Below are 14,734 nucleotides of genomic sequence, written 5' to 3'. Positions count from 1 at the left end.
AGGAGGTAAAGGAGGAGCCCCTGCTGCTGCTGGGAAAGAGCAGAATGGGCAGGGAAGGAATCTGCCCTCGCATGCTGGCTTCTGTTGGGAAGGACCCACACAAACACCAGTGAACTGAGAAATCTGGATCCCAAGGAGAGCAGACACAAATTTCAGTCCTTCCAGACTCAGACAAAAATGCTGTGCTGTGTGCAGACCAGAGCTGTCCATACAAGACCGGATCGGAGCAGAAGATCCAGTTACAAAACACATTGCACCCTTTCACCTGCATCCCATGCCTTGCATCCTGTTTAAAAAGCCACAGCCCTTTGTCCTGCACATGTAGAGGTACTCTGCACTTCCAGGCATCAAGATTCACCCTTAGTGAGTGGGTATTTTAGCCAAAAGGTCTCCACCTGAAGTGTGTCAAACACAAATCTCATTTGATTATTCAGTCTGGCCGGGTTTTCCCTTCAGAGAGGTCACATTTAATGCAGCACTATTCCATCATGTGTCTGGCTGCAGGACGTGGAAAGGCTGCTAATATTGTGGCACCCACAGATAACCCCATTGTCTTTCCCTCCCCCTTGCCACTTCTCATTTCCACCACTCCAGTTTCTTTGTCCATGGGTTAAAGAGCGATAAAACTGACTATTGAACATGATTAATAAAACTAACTTCAGAAGGTTTCATTTTGGGTAGGAACTTTTGATGTATAAATGGGAACCAAACAGGCTAAATCCTGTTCCCACACTCAGCCTCCCAGTAAAAAAAAACAGTCATAATGAATGGCCTATTACTGCAATTTAAAAGTTTTCAGAAGGGCAGGGAAGTGCTATCAAGTTAACCTGATTACTAAAAAGCACTACAGGAAACCATGTATTGATTGATCCTCATAATGAGTTTACCTCCAGAATTCCTCATTACCTGCACGTTACAGAGGAGATTTAGTGCAGAGAACACAACGAGCTGCAGTCACTGGTAAAACCTCACACCATAACTGAGAAGAGTTGCCTGCAATGAAAACAGACACTAGAATGTCATCAAACAGACGGAAGAATGATGGTTTTACTCTTTGATTCACTTACACAAAGCTTTTTAGAAAGAATCAGAAAGTTCAGGATCTATTTGTAAATGATCAAGTCAACTTGATGCTTGTTTCTGTCCACAGGTGTAATTATTCTTGTCCCTAAAGTATTCACAGGTATCAGTGCTGTCACTAGCCATGACTTCCATCACTTGGCAGAAGCACTCACTTCATAAACAGGAGATGAAGCTAAAAGTAAGTTAATTGGGCCATTTTTCATACCAAATCAAAGAGGTATAGATTGAAAAATACCTCAAAATCCACAAAGTCTGAGACACCATTTTGAGCAAATTTTACAGAATGAAGCACAAGAATCCACAGACACACTGCCAGAGCATACAGTTTCAGGTAAGGCAAGCATCAGGACATGAGCGAGATAATAGATTTAAAACAGGACATGACAAAACATCTAAATATGCCAAATCAGAGACAGTGAAAAAGTTTCTATTTTAAAAGTCCTTTAAAAGTGATCAACAAAGCCTTGAAGATTTAGCACCAGGGATTTACTGTGTATCTCACCACTAAAAAAGGCAGGTGAGACATTACAGCTCAATTGGAATAATATGTGACTTGGTTTTTAAAAATAAGAAATACCACCACTGCATCCTAAGAAAAACTGTAAACTTTAACCTGTCTGTAGATGGACAGAAAAAGCAGCCAAGACTTATGATATGGGAAATAGTTTTCTCATCATGTAGTGGCTTGAAAACATCCTGACCTTTCGTCGCAGTCACGAGCGGTTATGTAGTTAGAAAAAGAGAGCACCAAAGAGAGATTGGCCATGCAGGGTGACTCTGAGCCATGTTGCTAGAAACAAGGACAAGCTGTTAAACCCTCTCCTGGAGTGAAGTGGTGGAAATACAGGCACATGGGTTTCTGCAGCCAACACCCCCCCGGTCTCCTGTGTAGCACAGCCAGCAGAAACAGGCTCAGCCAAGCTGGACACGGGATCGCACCAGCATGACTCAGGGACACACTGGGATTGCCCACAGACACCAAGGGATTCAGCAGCTAATGGAATGAAGCCTCTTTCATCTCTCCTTCCCCATCCCATGGACCCCCACAGCTAATTCCCACCAGCTTCAAAAAGGGAGAACTTGATTGGTAGCCAGGAAGCTACAACTCTTGCAGCTTTTGGTTTTCTGCTGTCTAAAGCATGGAAGGCTGGTAACAAAGGCCCTGATTGTGTTAAGAAATACCAGTCATAGGCAGGAGTTACATGAGTAACAGAATCACAGGCCCAGATCAAACAGTCACAACAGAGGGTAAACAAAACACATAAATGTCAGGATCAACCCTCTTGTTCCTAGCACATGCTTTGCAAAGCACCACAAACACCCTTTAACCTCTCTCCAAATCCTCAAGCAAACAGACACAGCCAAGCAGCATCTGTCTTCTACTCACATTGACCTAGAAAGTGAAAGCAACTTAGCCAGTGCACTGGAAAATGAATCTCAAAGCAGGTGATAGAAACAAAATTCACAGACATGGACAGTCTCAGCTGACTTCTGGACCTACAGGGGGACATCAACATCCCCTTTAGCCTCCAGCTCTCTTCCAGACTCAGAACTCTTTTCCATTTAAGGGTTTCCACTGGACTATATATAACCTGAACCATGCTTTTGGGAGGATTGTGTGTGTTGTGTTGCTGGTTTAATCTCCACAAAACCAAGCAGTTAATTTTATAAGCGTTCCCCAGGAAAAACATGCCATGAAAAATACAATATTATAACACAGGCAACTCCCACCCTGGGATGCCAGTTCAGGGGACAGCAAGTGGAGAGACAACACGTCAGGGTTTCAGCTGGACCTGCTGTAACTACCTCTTTGAAACTCTTCACTTTAAGGCAGCAATGCTACTACATGTTTCACAGGATGTCGTCCCTAGATGCAAAGAAACTAAAGCAAGACTATACTACGTGTAATTCTGCACAGTTATGTTCATTATAACTTACCTGATTAAACAAAGCCATAGGTTTAGCCTTATTTTGAAACCAGTTGTCTTCATATCACTTAAGAATTTTCTGGGGGGAAAAATGTGAGGTTTTTATAACCCCCCTGCCCTCTCCCCAGCAATATCTGCCTCACAGGTGGCCGTGAGGACCCCCAAGTGTTGAGGGCCAGCAGGACAAAAGCCATCTGCTCAGGTGGGCAAGGGACCATCACCCTCACAGAAGGGTGAACAACCAACCAGTTCATTTCAAATGAGCCATTAGAAAGAAGGAGGATCCAGAACATTTGTTAGAATCTAGAACTTGTCTACAGGAAGTACTTCCAAAAAAAATAAACTAAGGACCTCCAGCTGAAGTGCTAGTCATGGGGCATAAACAACTGCAACCCATTTTTAAATAATCCACACAGCTGAAATCTCAACACAAAGAGCAAAATCAAACTGATGAAACAAGAGGTAAAGACAGGAACAGGCTAAGGCAGAAAATGTTTCTCTTAGAGTGTCCAGCTGATCTTTAAAATGTAATGACCAATCATGTTTCATCAAGAGATACTTCCCTGTGAAGCCATCTAGTACATACTGGTCACATATTGCAGAGGCCACTTACACAAATCAATTAGTCATTAGTAGCTGGTGTGCATCCAGCTTCATGAAATAGTCTGTTCATCCCTCCTCATGCACCAGAAACAGACCCTGCAGAGTAAATCATGCAGTATCTTAAAACTCCTGCTGTGTTAACAATTCAGGTCAGGGTTAGAGAGAACATTTTAGAGCTTTACATACTTTTCCACTTAACAATAAAGAAATCTCTATGTGGCTTCCTAGCACAAATTTGTTTGGTTAACTCCTGGGTATTTATGAGCTTACATTCATTTTATGGGATTAAAGACTGGTTTGAGTTTTTAAAACATTACCTAACTAGTGAGGAAGGTTACCAGCTTGCTTAAATGCCTGAACTGACTACAAACATTGGGTTTGCCAAGCAGGGCAAAAAAACAGCAGCCAGCTGATCTCAAGGGCAAGCACACTCACCTTCCCCCAAGCTCAGGTGCTCCTCTCAGAGCTGCACACAAGGAGCAGCAGCAGTTAGAACACAGACCCCACAGCCACCCTCTTACAGTGGGTGCTTCCACAAACTAAGTAACTGAGCAGGCTTCATTTTCCCAGCACAGGTGGGATCAAAATCACCCACTTAATTTACTCACCAACTTATCTACAGGAGCACTGACCTAGGACAAAATGAAAGGGAGCTTTGATGGCCTCTGCATCCCTGCCCATCAGTGCTGACAGAGATGTGTCTTGCTCTGGAGTATTTTGAGGCAAGAAGAGCCATGTACCGCCAGCTTGTCTGGAATGCCTTTTACAAAGCCCTACCACATACATAGGAGGTAAGTGATGGTAATTTAGCTACACATTTGAATACAGCCTCTATAATACATTCCAGTGCATGCCAGAATATAATTCCACCTATTACAATCAGATCATGGCTTCTGAAAATTGATCATTACACTATTTATACCATTATGAAAGCACCACTGGATGTGTCTCATCTTCCCTCTCACACAAGTCTGGTAACACCTCTTGAAATTTAAGACAGACAAAGACTTAAGCATAAGGTATGTTTATTAGACAATTCAAACAAGTCAGTTTTATTAGACAATTCAGAAAGAAAAGTATGTTTTAAATTTCATGTTTTAATGCTTCATCTCAAGAACCTGGCAATCACAGAAAATAAAAATAGTGTTTACAAAAGTTACAAAAGCTGCACTGCATCCTGAATGGCAGAAAACATGATTAGTTGACAAGGAAGCTTTATAAAAAGCAGTAACAGATTTTCAGCTGATGATGAAACACAGGGCTATTGCCATGGAAATGCACTCACTGAATCAGCAGTGTGGAAATTAAGGCACTTTGGATACACAGTATTCACTTCCATACAGGAATACAATTTCAGAGAAACCACAGTCAATTGCTCCTGGTGGAGAGTGACAGAATGGCCCAGAACTGGCCATCAAAGCACCAGGTCTGTGTGAATGAGCCAAGCTCATGATAAAAAAGAAAGCACTGAACTTTTTTTTTTTGCCCTCTTTGATACCGACGACTCATTCAAGCAAATTTACTTTGAAAGAGGTTAAGGAAGATTTCCATGATTTAAACACTGTTAAACACAATTTTTCAAGTTAAACATCTTAAGATACAAGTCCACGGTGAAAACTGCATGGAGTTCACATTCAGGATTAGTGCATGGAGCTGCTTCAAAAGTAGGGAACAAAAAAAAAACAGAAGCATTGACTTTCTCCAGTCGACATCTACCACCCACCACAGCAATATCCAAGGAAATACAGTACAGCAGAATCATTTGTCAAAGGAGAAACCCCTCTCCAAGGCTGTACTTTCTAGTCCTCCTCCTCATGACAGATTGTCATATGTTTGCTGCCTGTATCCCAGTCTGCCACAAGCAGTAATGGGGCCACACTATCTGCCAGCCCTAGAACAGAGTCTACACATAGTGACTCTCTAAGGAAAATTCCATCTCAGCTGCCTTGAAAGTAAAATTCCATCAGCAATTCTTGAGTAGACTTCTCTTGCAGCCTTTGGTAGGTGAACTTTAAGGAATAAAAATACTGGAGAACTTAAACCCTGCAAGCAGAAGAGTATTTTAACAGGAGTGGAAGAGAACTGTGATCAATGATATCAGGCATCTGCAGGATCAGGCACTTGAACTGGGTATTGTTGTTGCTGTCAGACATGAACCAACTCACACAACCACCAAACACTCATTTCCCATCTGCTAAAGAACTAGTAAAACACGCCCTACATGCAGGAATTCAGCTTCTTACTTCAGAGCAGAAACCTCTTTAGGTCCATTTGTCTGTGCAAGAATCATCCAAGGTGTCTCTTCCTTTACCCCTCTGCAGATTACTGAGATGTCCTCTAGAGTTAGGGTTGCACCAGCACAGGTTTTACAAAACCACACCCCTCCACAATTTGCAGGAAGTCCAAACAGTAACAGCCATCTTTTCTTACAGACAAAAAGAACAGTAGTTGAATAAGTATGTTTTAAAAGCAATGAGATCTGAGGAGATAAGAAGTCCTACCCAGAACACTCACTTCTTTGCAATGCAGACATTTCACACATGAGAACAGAGTTCAATACTACATTGTGATGAAGTGTCCTGAGCACAGTTTCCTCTCCTGTGAGCCCTCCTAAGAAAAGTCATGTCAGTTCAAAGCATTAAAGAGACATTAACCTATATTATTCTTTTTCTTTCATTAACAAGAGTTGGCATAGTAAGAGTTGGGTTTTATGCTATCAAGAAAAACTAATGAAATTACAATCACTCAAGTGAAAGGCAAGGGGTCATTCATCCCTCATCAAAGCAGAAAGCTTGATCAAGTTGGATAATAATGAGGATAATCTTTGTGTTGGCCTATTTGGATTAGCTGGTTAAAAACCCCAGCAGGCAGGCTGAGCAGCACCACCTGCACCAGTGACACTGCTGGGATTCACACCAAAGTTAATGCACAGAGTGAACAAACGAGCACAACCACTTCTGGGCTGTAAAATTCCTGGGGTACAAATCTGCAGAGGTGATCCCAGCTCTCAAGGAACACGAGGGCAGCTTCCCAGGGGCCTTTCCCTTTGGCTGGAGGCATTTTTAAAAGCACATTATGAACTGCTAATGTAGAACTCCATGCAGGTGCACAGACACCCCCCTCGGGGTGCACACCCCCCTGTGGTCTGGTACATACACACACAGAGGGCACGTATGGTGGTACCTGCTGTACAGTATCACCAGCTGTTTTACCACTGCTCCCAGCTGAAGTCATCTCCTCTACCAAACACAAGAAAAAAGCCTAAAATAGTAAGGAAAATGACTGCATTGCCAGCCAGCACCAGGCCACAGGCTCCCCATTTGATCTGAAATGCAAGGAAAGGAAACAATCAAAGCAGGTCTTAGAAGGCAGGTTCAGGTCAGTTATTTACATATATTAGATAAACTAAACAAAATACTACAACAAGGTGCTAAAAGCATAAAGAAACAAGACAAACAACAAACAGTTCCATTTACATGACTAATTATTCAATTGGAAACCCCTGCTATTACTAATACAAGCCTTCAACAGGCTAATAATGTTTAGGAACAAATTCATTACTTTGCTACACAAGCCACTAAAACATATTTAAGTCACAGAATAACTAGTGCTCCTCTTTCATTGCTAAAAAAATAAAAGATAACCTTTCAAATAAATGAGAGTGACAAGCATGGAAACCAGTACGTGGTCTTAAAGGCAATTAGCTTTCTCTTTAACGATCTGCCCAGCTGAGTTTACTCGAATTTAAGAGACATTTCGTCTTAAAAGACGTAGCTGTGAGTGGGAGTTCCCCCTCGTGGTCACTTCTGGTCCTGCCTGATGTCAGGTCCACAACTTAAAGCCAAAAAATGCAGTGTCAGGGAAACTGTGTGTTGCAAAGAAATTAAAACTGAACACAGAAGTTTCAAGCAGAACTGAAAGGCTGGAGGGGAAAACCAGTGCAACACAGAAAAATGTCACCGGGTAGTTTAGGAGATGGGACAAAAGAACTTTGCCTTGCAAAACAAGTGTGACAAAATCTCACCACTGAAGAGCAGTGCAGAAAGAAAAGAAGCTAGCAGAATGTCCTCAGACTCTGAGGGGACAGAGCATGAGCTTGGGAAATGTTTTGAAAACCAGAAGGGCAGCTCTGGGAGTTTGGCCTTTTATCTTTTAACTGATAATGCACTCTAGTCACCACGTTTCCAGCATCCTCAACGGAGAAAGCAGACATTCTAAGGCAAAAACAAAGAAGGAGGCACAAGAAGCTGTGCAAAAGTTTATGAGACTGAGAGGCAGGAGATGTAGGAGGAGATCTCTTGCATTGGACCAAAATCTGTGAAAAAAAAACCTCAGCGAAAAACTCCCTGGTCATGCAAGTCCTTTGTCCAGGTCAGAAAAAAAAACAAGCAGGCAAAACTTCAGCAGAGTGATTCTTTTCACCAGAATCTAGAAAACACCACTAGAGTTAAACTGAAGACAGGACCTACAAGCAACAACACTGCACTCAGAGGTTATCCACTCAGGGGCTGCCAGGAAAAATGAGGAAGCAGAACTTACCGCTTCGACCCGTGCAAGGATTATAGGAAATCCAAAGGCAGAAACAACAATTCCAGTCGTGAAGAAATAGGCCAACTCCCTGCAGGCACTGCTGGCTGCATCACTGTCATCACTTACTCTCTTGGCAATGAAGTGGGGAATGGGGCAGATGAAGTAAAAAATTAAGACGAAGAGAGGCCAATACACGCTGGGGGGGGGATGAAAAGGAAAGACACAATCAGGTGAGGTGGATGCTTCAAGAAGAGGTTTATTCTGTTCAGAAAAATAGCTGCATTCCTCCTTTATGGTCTGCAGAGTGGATGATGTGGTTTAACCCCAAGCTTCCCCCCGAAGGGTTTCCCCCCGTGCACTGGCACAAGCACCCACAGCCCCCCAGGGAGCAGGATCTGCCTCTCGCACGGCCTGACGTTTCTTGATCGCCCATCTGCATCACCTTCCTGATTCAACCGCACAAAACCCAGGCACCGCACAGGGCACAGGAAACGCACACAAGCAAGCAGGACGGGAACCAAGAGCCTTCCCAAATTAGAAAGATCCTGGAGCACCAACAAGCCACCCGGGAAGCCACCCCCTTGCAGGCTCGGCTTTTCTGGGGCGCTCCCCTCGGCTCGAGGGGGGACCAGGCATCCCACCCACCCACCCCCCCCGAGTCCTGCGGCGGGAGGGTTGTTTAAAGAAACAGGGAAGCAAGGGAAAGAATGGGGCGAGGCTCAGAACCGCTGCAGAGCAGGACGGCACCGGGTGGGGAGGCGAGCACCGGGGGGGGGTGAGGCGAGCACCGGGGGGGGGGGGAGGCGAGCACCGGGGGGGGGGGAGGCGAGCACCGGGGGGGGGGGAGGCGAGCACCGGGGGGGGGGGGAGGCGGGCACCGGGGGGGGGGGAGGCGGGCCCCGGGGGGGGGGGGGCGAGCACCGGGGGGGGGGGGAGGCGAGCACCGGGGGGGGGGGAGGCGAGCACCGGGGGGGGGGAGGCGACGTCCAAGCACCGGCAAAGCCAGACGGCGGGCGGCAGCTGGAAGCGAACCCAGCCGAGCTGGGCGCCTGAGCCAGCGGCACGGGCAGGGGGGGCCCGCTCACCCGTAGTGCTCCAGGGCGCAGCCCAGCATCAGGAACGTCAGCCCGATGGCTCCGCTGAAGGACAGGCCCACCAGAGCTGCAAGGGCAGAAGGCGGGCGGTGAGGCGGTGAGGCGCCGGGCGGGCGGGAGCCGCCTCACCGGTGACCGGCTCCCCTTTCCCGGGACGCCCCCCGCCCGCCCCGAGGCCGGGAGACCCGCGCCCAGCCCGGTCCCCGCACCCAGCCCGGCCCGGCCCGGCAGCCCCGCTACCTTTGACGCCCGCCATGTCCGGGGCCGCCAGCCACTTCCGCCTGCCGCGGCCTGCCCCGCCCCCTCCCGCGCCACGTGACCGGACGCCTTAAAAGGCGGGCGCGGGGCGGGGCGGGGGGAGCCGCTCGCCGGGCGCCATGTTGGGGCTGCGGCGGGTCCCGCACCCACCGGCCGGTCCTGCCCCCACCGGCAGGTCCTGCCGCGGCGTCTCTGTGTGTCAGGGCCCCAGTTCGTGAAGGATGAAAGAAGCACCGGAAAGAGGTGGATGAGGGGAAGGGAGCACCTGCCCAGTGAGGAGAGGCTGGGAGAGGCGCGGGGGCGTTGGGCCTGCGGGAGAGGAGGCTGAGGGGGGGGTCTCATCGGTGCTGGTCGGCATCGGCAGGAGGATGGGGCCGGAGTCTTCTCTGCAGTGCGCGACGGCAGGACAAGGGGCAACGGGCACGTGCTGGAACACAGAAGGTTCAAGTTAAGCATCAGGAAGAACTTCTTTGCTGTGAGGGTGACAGAGCCCTGGGACAGGCTGCCCAGAGAGCTCGTGGAGTCTCCTTCTCTGAAGACATCCCAAACCCATCTGGATGTGTTCCTGGGTGATCTGCTCTAGCAAGGGTGTTGGACTAGATGGTCCTCAGAGCTCCCTTCCAACCCTGATGACTCTGACTCAGTATATGTGTGCACAGACAACTGAAATACAGAAACACAGCTTTAAAAGAACCCCCCCCAAACAAACACATCCGTCACTGCCATTTTGCAAGCTGCTTCTGAAAACCCCTGGTTTCACCCTCAAAAATGGGCCCAGGCACCTGCTTTCCCATAAGATGCCTCCTCGGGTCTCCCCTCACTCGCCCTTCTGCTCATACAGGCCAAGGAGGGCACAGCCTCTTTTAGATCAGTATTTTTCAAGCCTGAGATAATTTCAGATGCCGTTTGGACCCCAGAACAGCTTTTCTGAGGGAAATTTTGCACAACCATTCAGATGGCTGCTCACGGCTTGGAAGGTCCCACTCTCTGTTGGAGCAAGCACTGGCTGGACAGCCAGGCCTGAGAGTGGTGGTGAACAGAGCTAAATCCAGCTGGTCACCAGTGCAGTTCCTCGGGGTTGGGACCACTTCTGTTTAACACCTTTATCAATGACCTCGATGAGGAAAGAGAATGCAGGCTCAGTAAGCTTGCAGACAACACCCATTTGGGCAGAAGCATTGATCTGCCAGAGGGACCTGGACAGGCTGGATCAATGGGCTGAGGCAAATTCTATGAGCTTCAACAAGTCCAAGTGTTAGGTCCTGCCCTTGGGCCACAACAGCCCCCCTGCAATGCTACAGGCTGGGAGAAGAGTGGCTGGAAAGCTGCTCAGCAGAAAGGGACCTCGGGGTACTCATCGACAAGAGGCTAAATGTGAGCCAGCAGTGTGACCAGGTGGCCAAGAATGCAAATGGCATCCTGGCCTGCATTAGAAAGTGTGACAGGCAGGTCCAGGGAAATGATCCTCCCCCTGTACTTGGCACTGGTGAGGCCCCACCTCAAGTATTGTGTCCAGTTTTGAGCATCTCAATACAAGAGAGAGGTGCTGGAGCAGGTGCAGAGAAGAGCAACTAGGCTGGTGAAAGGCCTAGAGAACAAGTCTCATGAAGAGCAGATGAGGGAACTGGGGCTGTTTAGTCGGAAGAAAAGGAGGCTGAGGGGAGACCTCATCACTCTCTGCAGCTGCCTGAAAGGAGGTTTTAAAGAGGTAGGCAATGATCTCTTCTCACAATAGTGATAGAACAAGAGGGAACAACCTAAAGCTCCACCAGAGGAGGTTTAGCCTAGACATTAGGAAAAAAAAATTCACTGAAAGGGTTATCAGACATTGGAACAGGCTGCCTAGGGAGGTGGTAGAGTCACCATCCTGGGATGTGTTTAGGAGACATCTAGATGTGGTGCCTGGGGATATGGTTCAGAGGTGAACACAGTAGAGTAGGGTGAAAGGTTGGACTTGATGATCTTAAAGGTCTTTTCCAACCCAAAATATTCTATACACCCTCCCCAGGGAGATTTTTGTTAATATCTGCCATATCAGCCTATTGTCCCTTTTTCTTATTTCATATCTTATCTAGTACAGGAGCTTTTTTCCAATTTCTTGATGAATTTTAAATAATTTAGAGCTGGCTGCTTACAGGCCAATAAGGCCTCCTAGTTAAAACAGGAGGCTTAGGTAGCTAAACACTCTTGGTACAGCTCAGTGTAAATGGCTTTGTACCTACCATAAATATACAAACATAGATCTGACTGAACTTGTCTAAATCAAAAGGTGGAAGCAAGTGAAGTTACCACCTTCTGTTTCAGCTGAAGGTTTTTTTTTCTCCTAAGCATAAAAGGCTGCATCTTCTCCTATTGCAAATGTTGTCTAAATTAGAGCCTTACTGCTGTTACAATCTGCTTGCAATAAGAACTGACTTTTCATGTAGCTTGTTTGCTCTGGAGGAAAGAAAAGCTCCAGGAAGAAAACATTTATTTCAAGGACAAGTAATTTATGGTTACCTTTATGTGTGCCACAGAGGTCCCACCCGTGTTAGTCACACATATAAGACATTGTTGACAAAATAAGTTTCCACTTGACTTACAAGGCTTCATTGGTTTTTATCCAGCGTTTGAGATTTGCTCTGACCCGTGTTTAAAGCAAGAAAGATGAGTTTTTTTCCCCACAAGCACAAGATACCCACATAAGTTAATTTGAGCTTTTTAATGTATATACAAATGTTTTAGACCAGTCACAATTTCATTGAGTATATACTGTATTTACAAAAATTACAATAATTTAGTCAAACAGTAAACCTGAACATTGATAACCTCTGTCACTACCAGATATGACAAGAAAATTTGCTTTTAGTTAACTATTTTGATATACATACATCCTAATACTTTCATGCATCCATAAAAACATTAGGGATGGAAGTAATCAAAGCTTAAGTGGGGGGGAGGGTTTCTTTTGGTAAAGTTTAATGATGGATTTGTATTTTGTGAAGGTGTGAGTATCCAGTTGTGTGCCATGACAAACTCGATACAAAGCTAATGGAGTTCTCATTATCAAAAAAAAAAAAAGTACATTATAGTAATGAGATCCTTTTAATTATATAGGCATAGGTCACAATATCTACAAATGTGAATGAGAAACAATAAACCAGCAAATCACAGGAACATGATTCACATTCCAGTTATCTCTTTAAATAAGACGAGCACATACTGGATCAAAACATTAATAAATAACATCCAGTTTGTTACTATTAAGGTCTTTTATATAAAAGGAGACCTATGTGTTGGTTTCACATTTCCAATGAATGGCAGTAAATCATGGACCAATACAACAAAAGGATGACTTTTCTACAGAAAGCAATGTACTTTGACACCCTGTCTGTGCAGTAAAGGTTTTGCCACTTGAAAATGTAAGTGCAACAACAAGTGGATTGTCTTTAAAAACCACCAGCTTGCATCAGATGGCAACCTCTTCCTGGAGCAGTAAATACAACTTATTTCCTGCCCCTCTACCTGCCCTTTCAAAGCTCAAACACAGATACAACATGTTGGTAAAGAAACTGCTAGATTCTGTTGTTCTACAAAAGGAGAATGCCAGAATTTGGGGTGAAGAGCAGAACTTGCTTTTTAAGTAGGAAAGTTGCTTCTGCTTTAGCATCAGAGATGCTTCCTTGTGATATTATTGCTTTGGTCCAACATAAACTTTTCAGATAATCGATTTGCTCTGTATTTACCTCAAAAAAAATCAGACTTGGGCCACAGGTGTGTCTACACGACAGCTGCACACCCCGGTCTGAAAAGTGAAGTTGCAACAGGTTGCGTTCTGCCAAGAGCCTTTGCCACATGCTCTGGAGCTGATAAAGGCATAGAGGTGACACAAGTGGGCTGGAAAAACTCTTCCAAGCCCTCAGGAGGGGAAGTGTTAGCTACAGACTGGGAAGCTCCTAAAGCAGGCTCAGCTTGTTGATATTTTTTGTTCGATGGTTTCAAGCTATTGATGAGAACTTAGTGGGAACTGTACAGTACGTGCTCATTCTTCACTTCTACAAATATGAGTTCATCCTCCCCCCCAGTTCCCTCTTCCCCCAGAAATCCTGTTTAACAGACCAACAGGGTGCTGTTTGACATCAGTTACCTGTTGCTTGCTTTAAAAGACACTTGGCTCCATGATGCTGAGGAATTTCTCCTGCACGTTTCACTGCTGGGCTGTGAGGTGAAGTGCACTATTGGCGTGAGCAGCAGCAGCAGCTGCCACACTGACCTGACCCAGGGTTCAGCTTTGGCTCCAGTCACCCATACTACACGATATGCTTAACCAAGCAGCCAATGGGGGCTGTTGGAAGTGTTGCCTAAACCACATCTGAGCACATCAATTTGATGAAGTCTGATCCAAACCTCGAAAAAAAGCACACTCCAGTTTGGGCTTCACCACCAGTTATTGAACTCAACTGAAGTGTTGCCGTACCACCAAAAAAAAAAAAAACAAAAACCAAAAAAAACACCACACCAAAAAAATCCAAACAATATGAAATTCACCAGCTACACTGCGTCAGAGACAGAACAATTCCACCTTTTCCCAGGATGTGTTCTCTCTCACGCCACTTGAATCCAAAGGAAAATAAAAGTTAGAAGAAACTGTAACCCTGTGGCTCCATATGGCAAACCAGGTGGGCTAGAGTTCCTCTGAGCTCAGGATTCTTGATAGAAGTACAAAGAAGCCTTTCTTTTGTTCTTCATGATGAGTATTAGGCTCTTAGTTTTCTGAAACTTCTGAATTTCCAGGCAGAGTTTGGTTGATCTGTGACATTTGTGACAAGAGACTATATAAGCACTAGCACAGGTCTGTAGTGGGGATTGAGGAGGTACCTAATACAAGGGTTTTTGTCCTTGGTTTTCAAATTCTGACCAGGCATCATTTAGCTCCATAAATATCATCTTTGCATATTGTTCATACGGCTGCCCAGTAGCCTGGAATGAAAACAGAAAGAGGGATATCGCATCTACCAAGTCAGACTACAAAATCTGGACATTGGAGCAGCTAGGTTTTCTCGGGCAGTTACCATTCACTTTGCACAAATGATTTTCACTTGCTTTTTGACATGAATAAGCTGCTTTTGAGGGCTGCTTACTTTGTTTGCAGCTGAAGAATTTATTGGATCTTCTGCTCCTCAGAGCTGACAACCCCCCAAGCGTGACAGAGTAAAGCACTGCAGACCCAAGAGCAAAAACATTTAACCTAGTCCTAGC

General features: G+C 45.8%; 2 protein-coding genes across 4 annotated transcripts in view; both read right to left on the bottom strand.

The window, feature by feature from the left end:
- Positions 1 to 4,622: 4,622 nt before the first annotated feature.
- Positions 4,623 to 9,525, bottom strand: LEPROT (leptin receptor overlapping transcript). The gene is made up of 4 exons (XM_051625535.1): positions 9,479 to 9,525; positions 9,230 to 9,305; positions 8,154 to 8,340; positions 4,623 to 6,939 (listed from the first exon to the last, which is right to left on the bottom strand). The coding sequence occupies exons 1-4, from the start codon at positions 9,492 to 9,494 to the stop codon at positions 6,823 to 6,825; spliced, it is 396 nt and encodes a 131-aa protein (XP_051481495.1). The 5' UTR covers positions 9,495 to 9,525; the 3' UTR covers positions 4,623 to 6,822.
- Positions 9,526 to 13,953: 4,428 nt separating this feature from the next.
- Positions 13,954 to 14,734, bottom strand: part of DNAJC6 (DnaJ heat shock protein family (Hsp40) member C6) — a 44,535-nt gene continuing 43,754 nt past the window's right edge. For all 3 annotated transcript variants that reach the window (XM_051625495.1, XM_051625494.1, XM_051625496.1), the window contains one exon: positions 13,954 to 14,455. In XM_051625495.1, the coding sequence (XP_051481455.1) occupies positions 14,354 to 14,455 (102 nt within the window). In that variant the 3' untranslated portion in view covers positions 13,954 to 14,353. The remainder of the gene's footprint in view (positions 14,456 to 14,734) is intronic.

The sequence above is a fragment of the Apus apus genome, chromosome 7, assembly GCF_020740795.1.
Source record: "Apus apus isolate bApuApu2 chromosome 7, bApuApu2.pri.cur, whole genome shotgun sequence".
NCBI classification, from domain to species: Eukaryota; Metazoa; Chordata; class Aves; order Apodiformes; family Apodidae; genus Apus; species Apus apus.
This window is presented reverse-complemented; position numbering and strand designations above follow the sequence as displayed.

Bases quoted from the DNA above. Each gene is read 5' to 3' on its own strand.
- LEPROT (XM_051625535.1), bottom strand. The intron at 8,341-9,229 runs GTGAGCGGGCCC...TCCCCCCCCCAG, and splicing joins TGCGCCCTGGAGCACTACGG to CGTGTATTGGCCTCTCTTCG. The intron at 6,940-8,153 runs GTAAGTTCTGCT...CTTGCATTTCAG, and splicing joins TCCTTGCACGGGTCGAAGCG to ATCAAATGGGGAGCCTGTGG.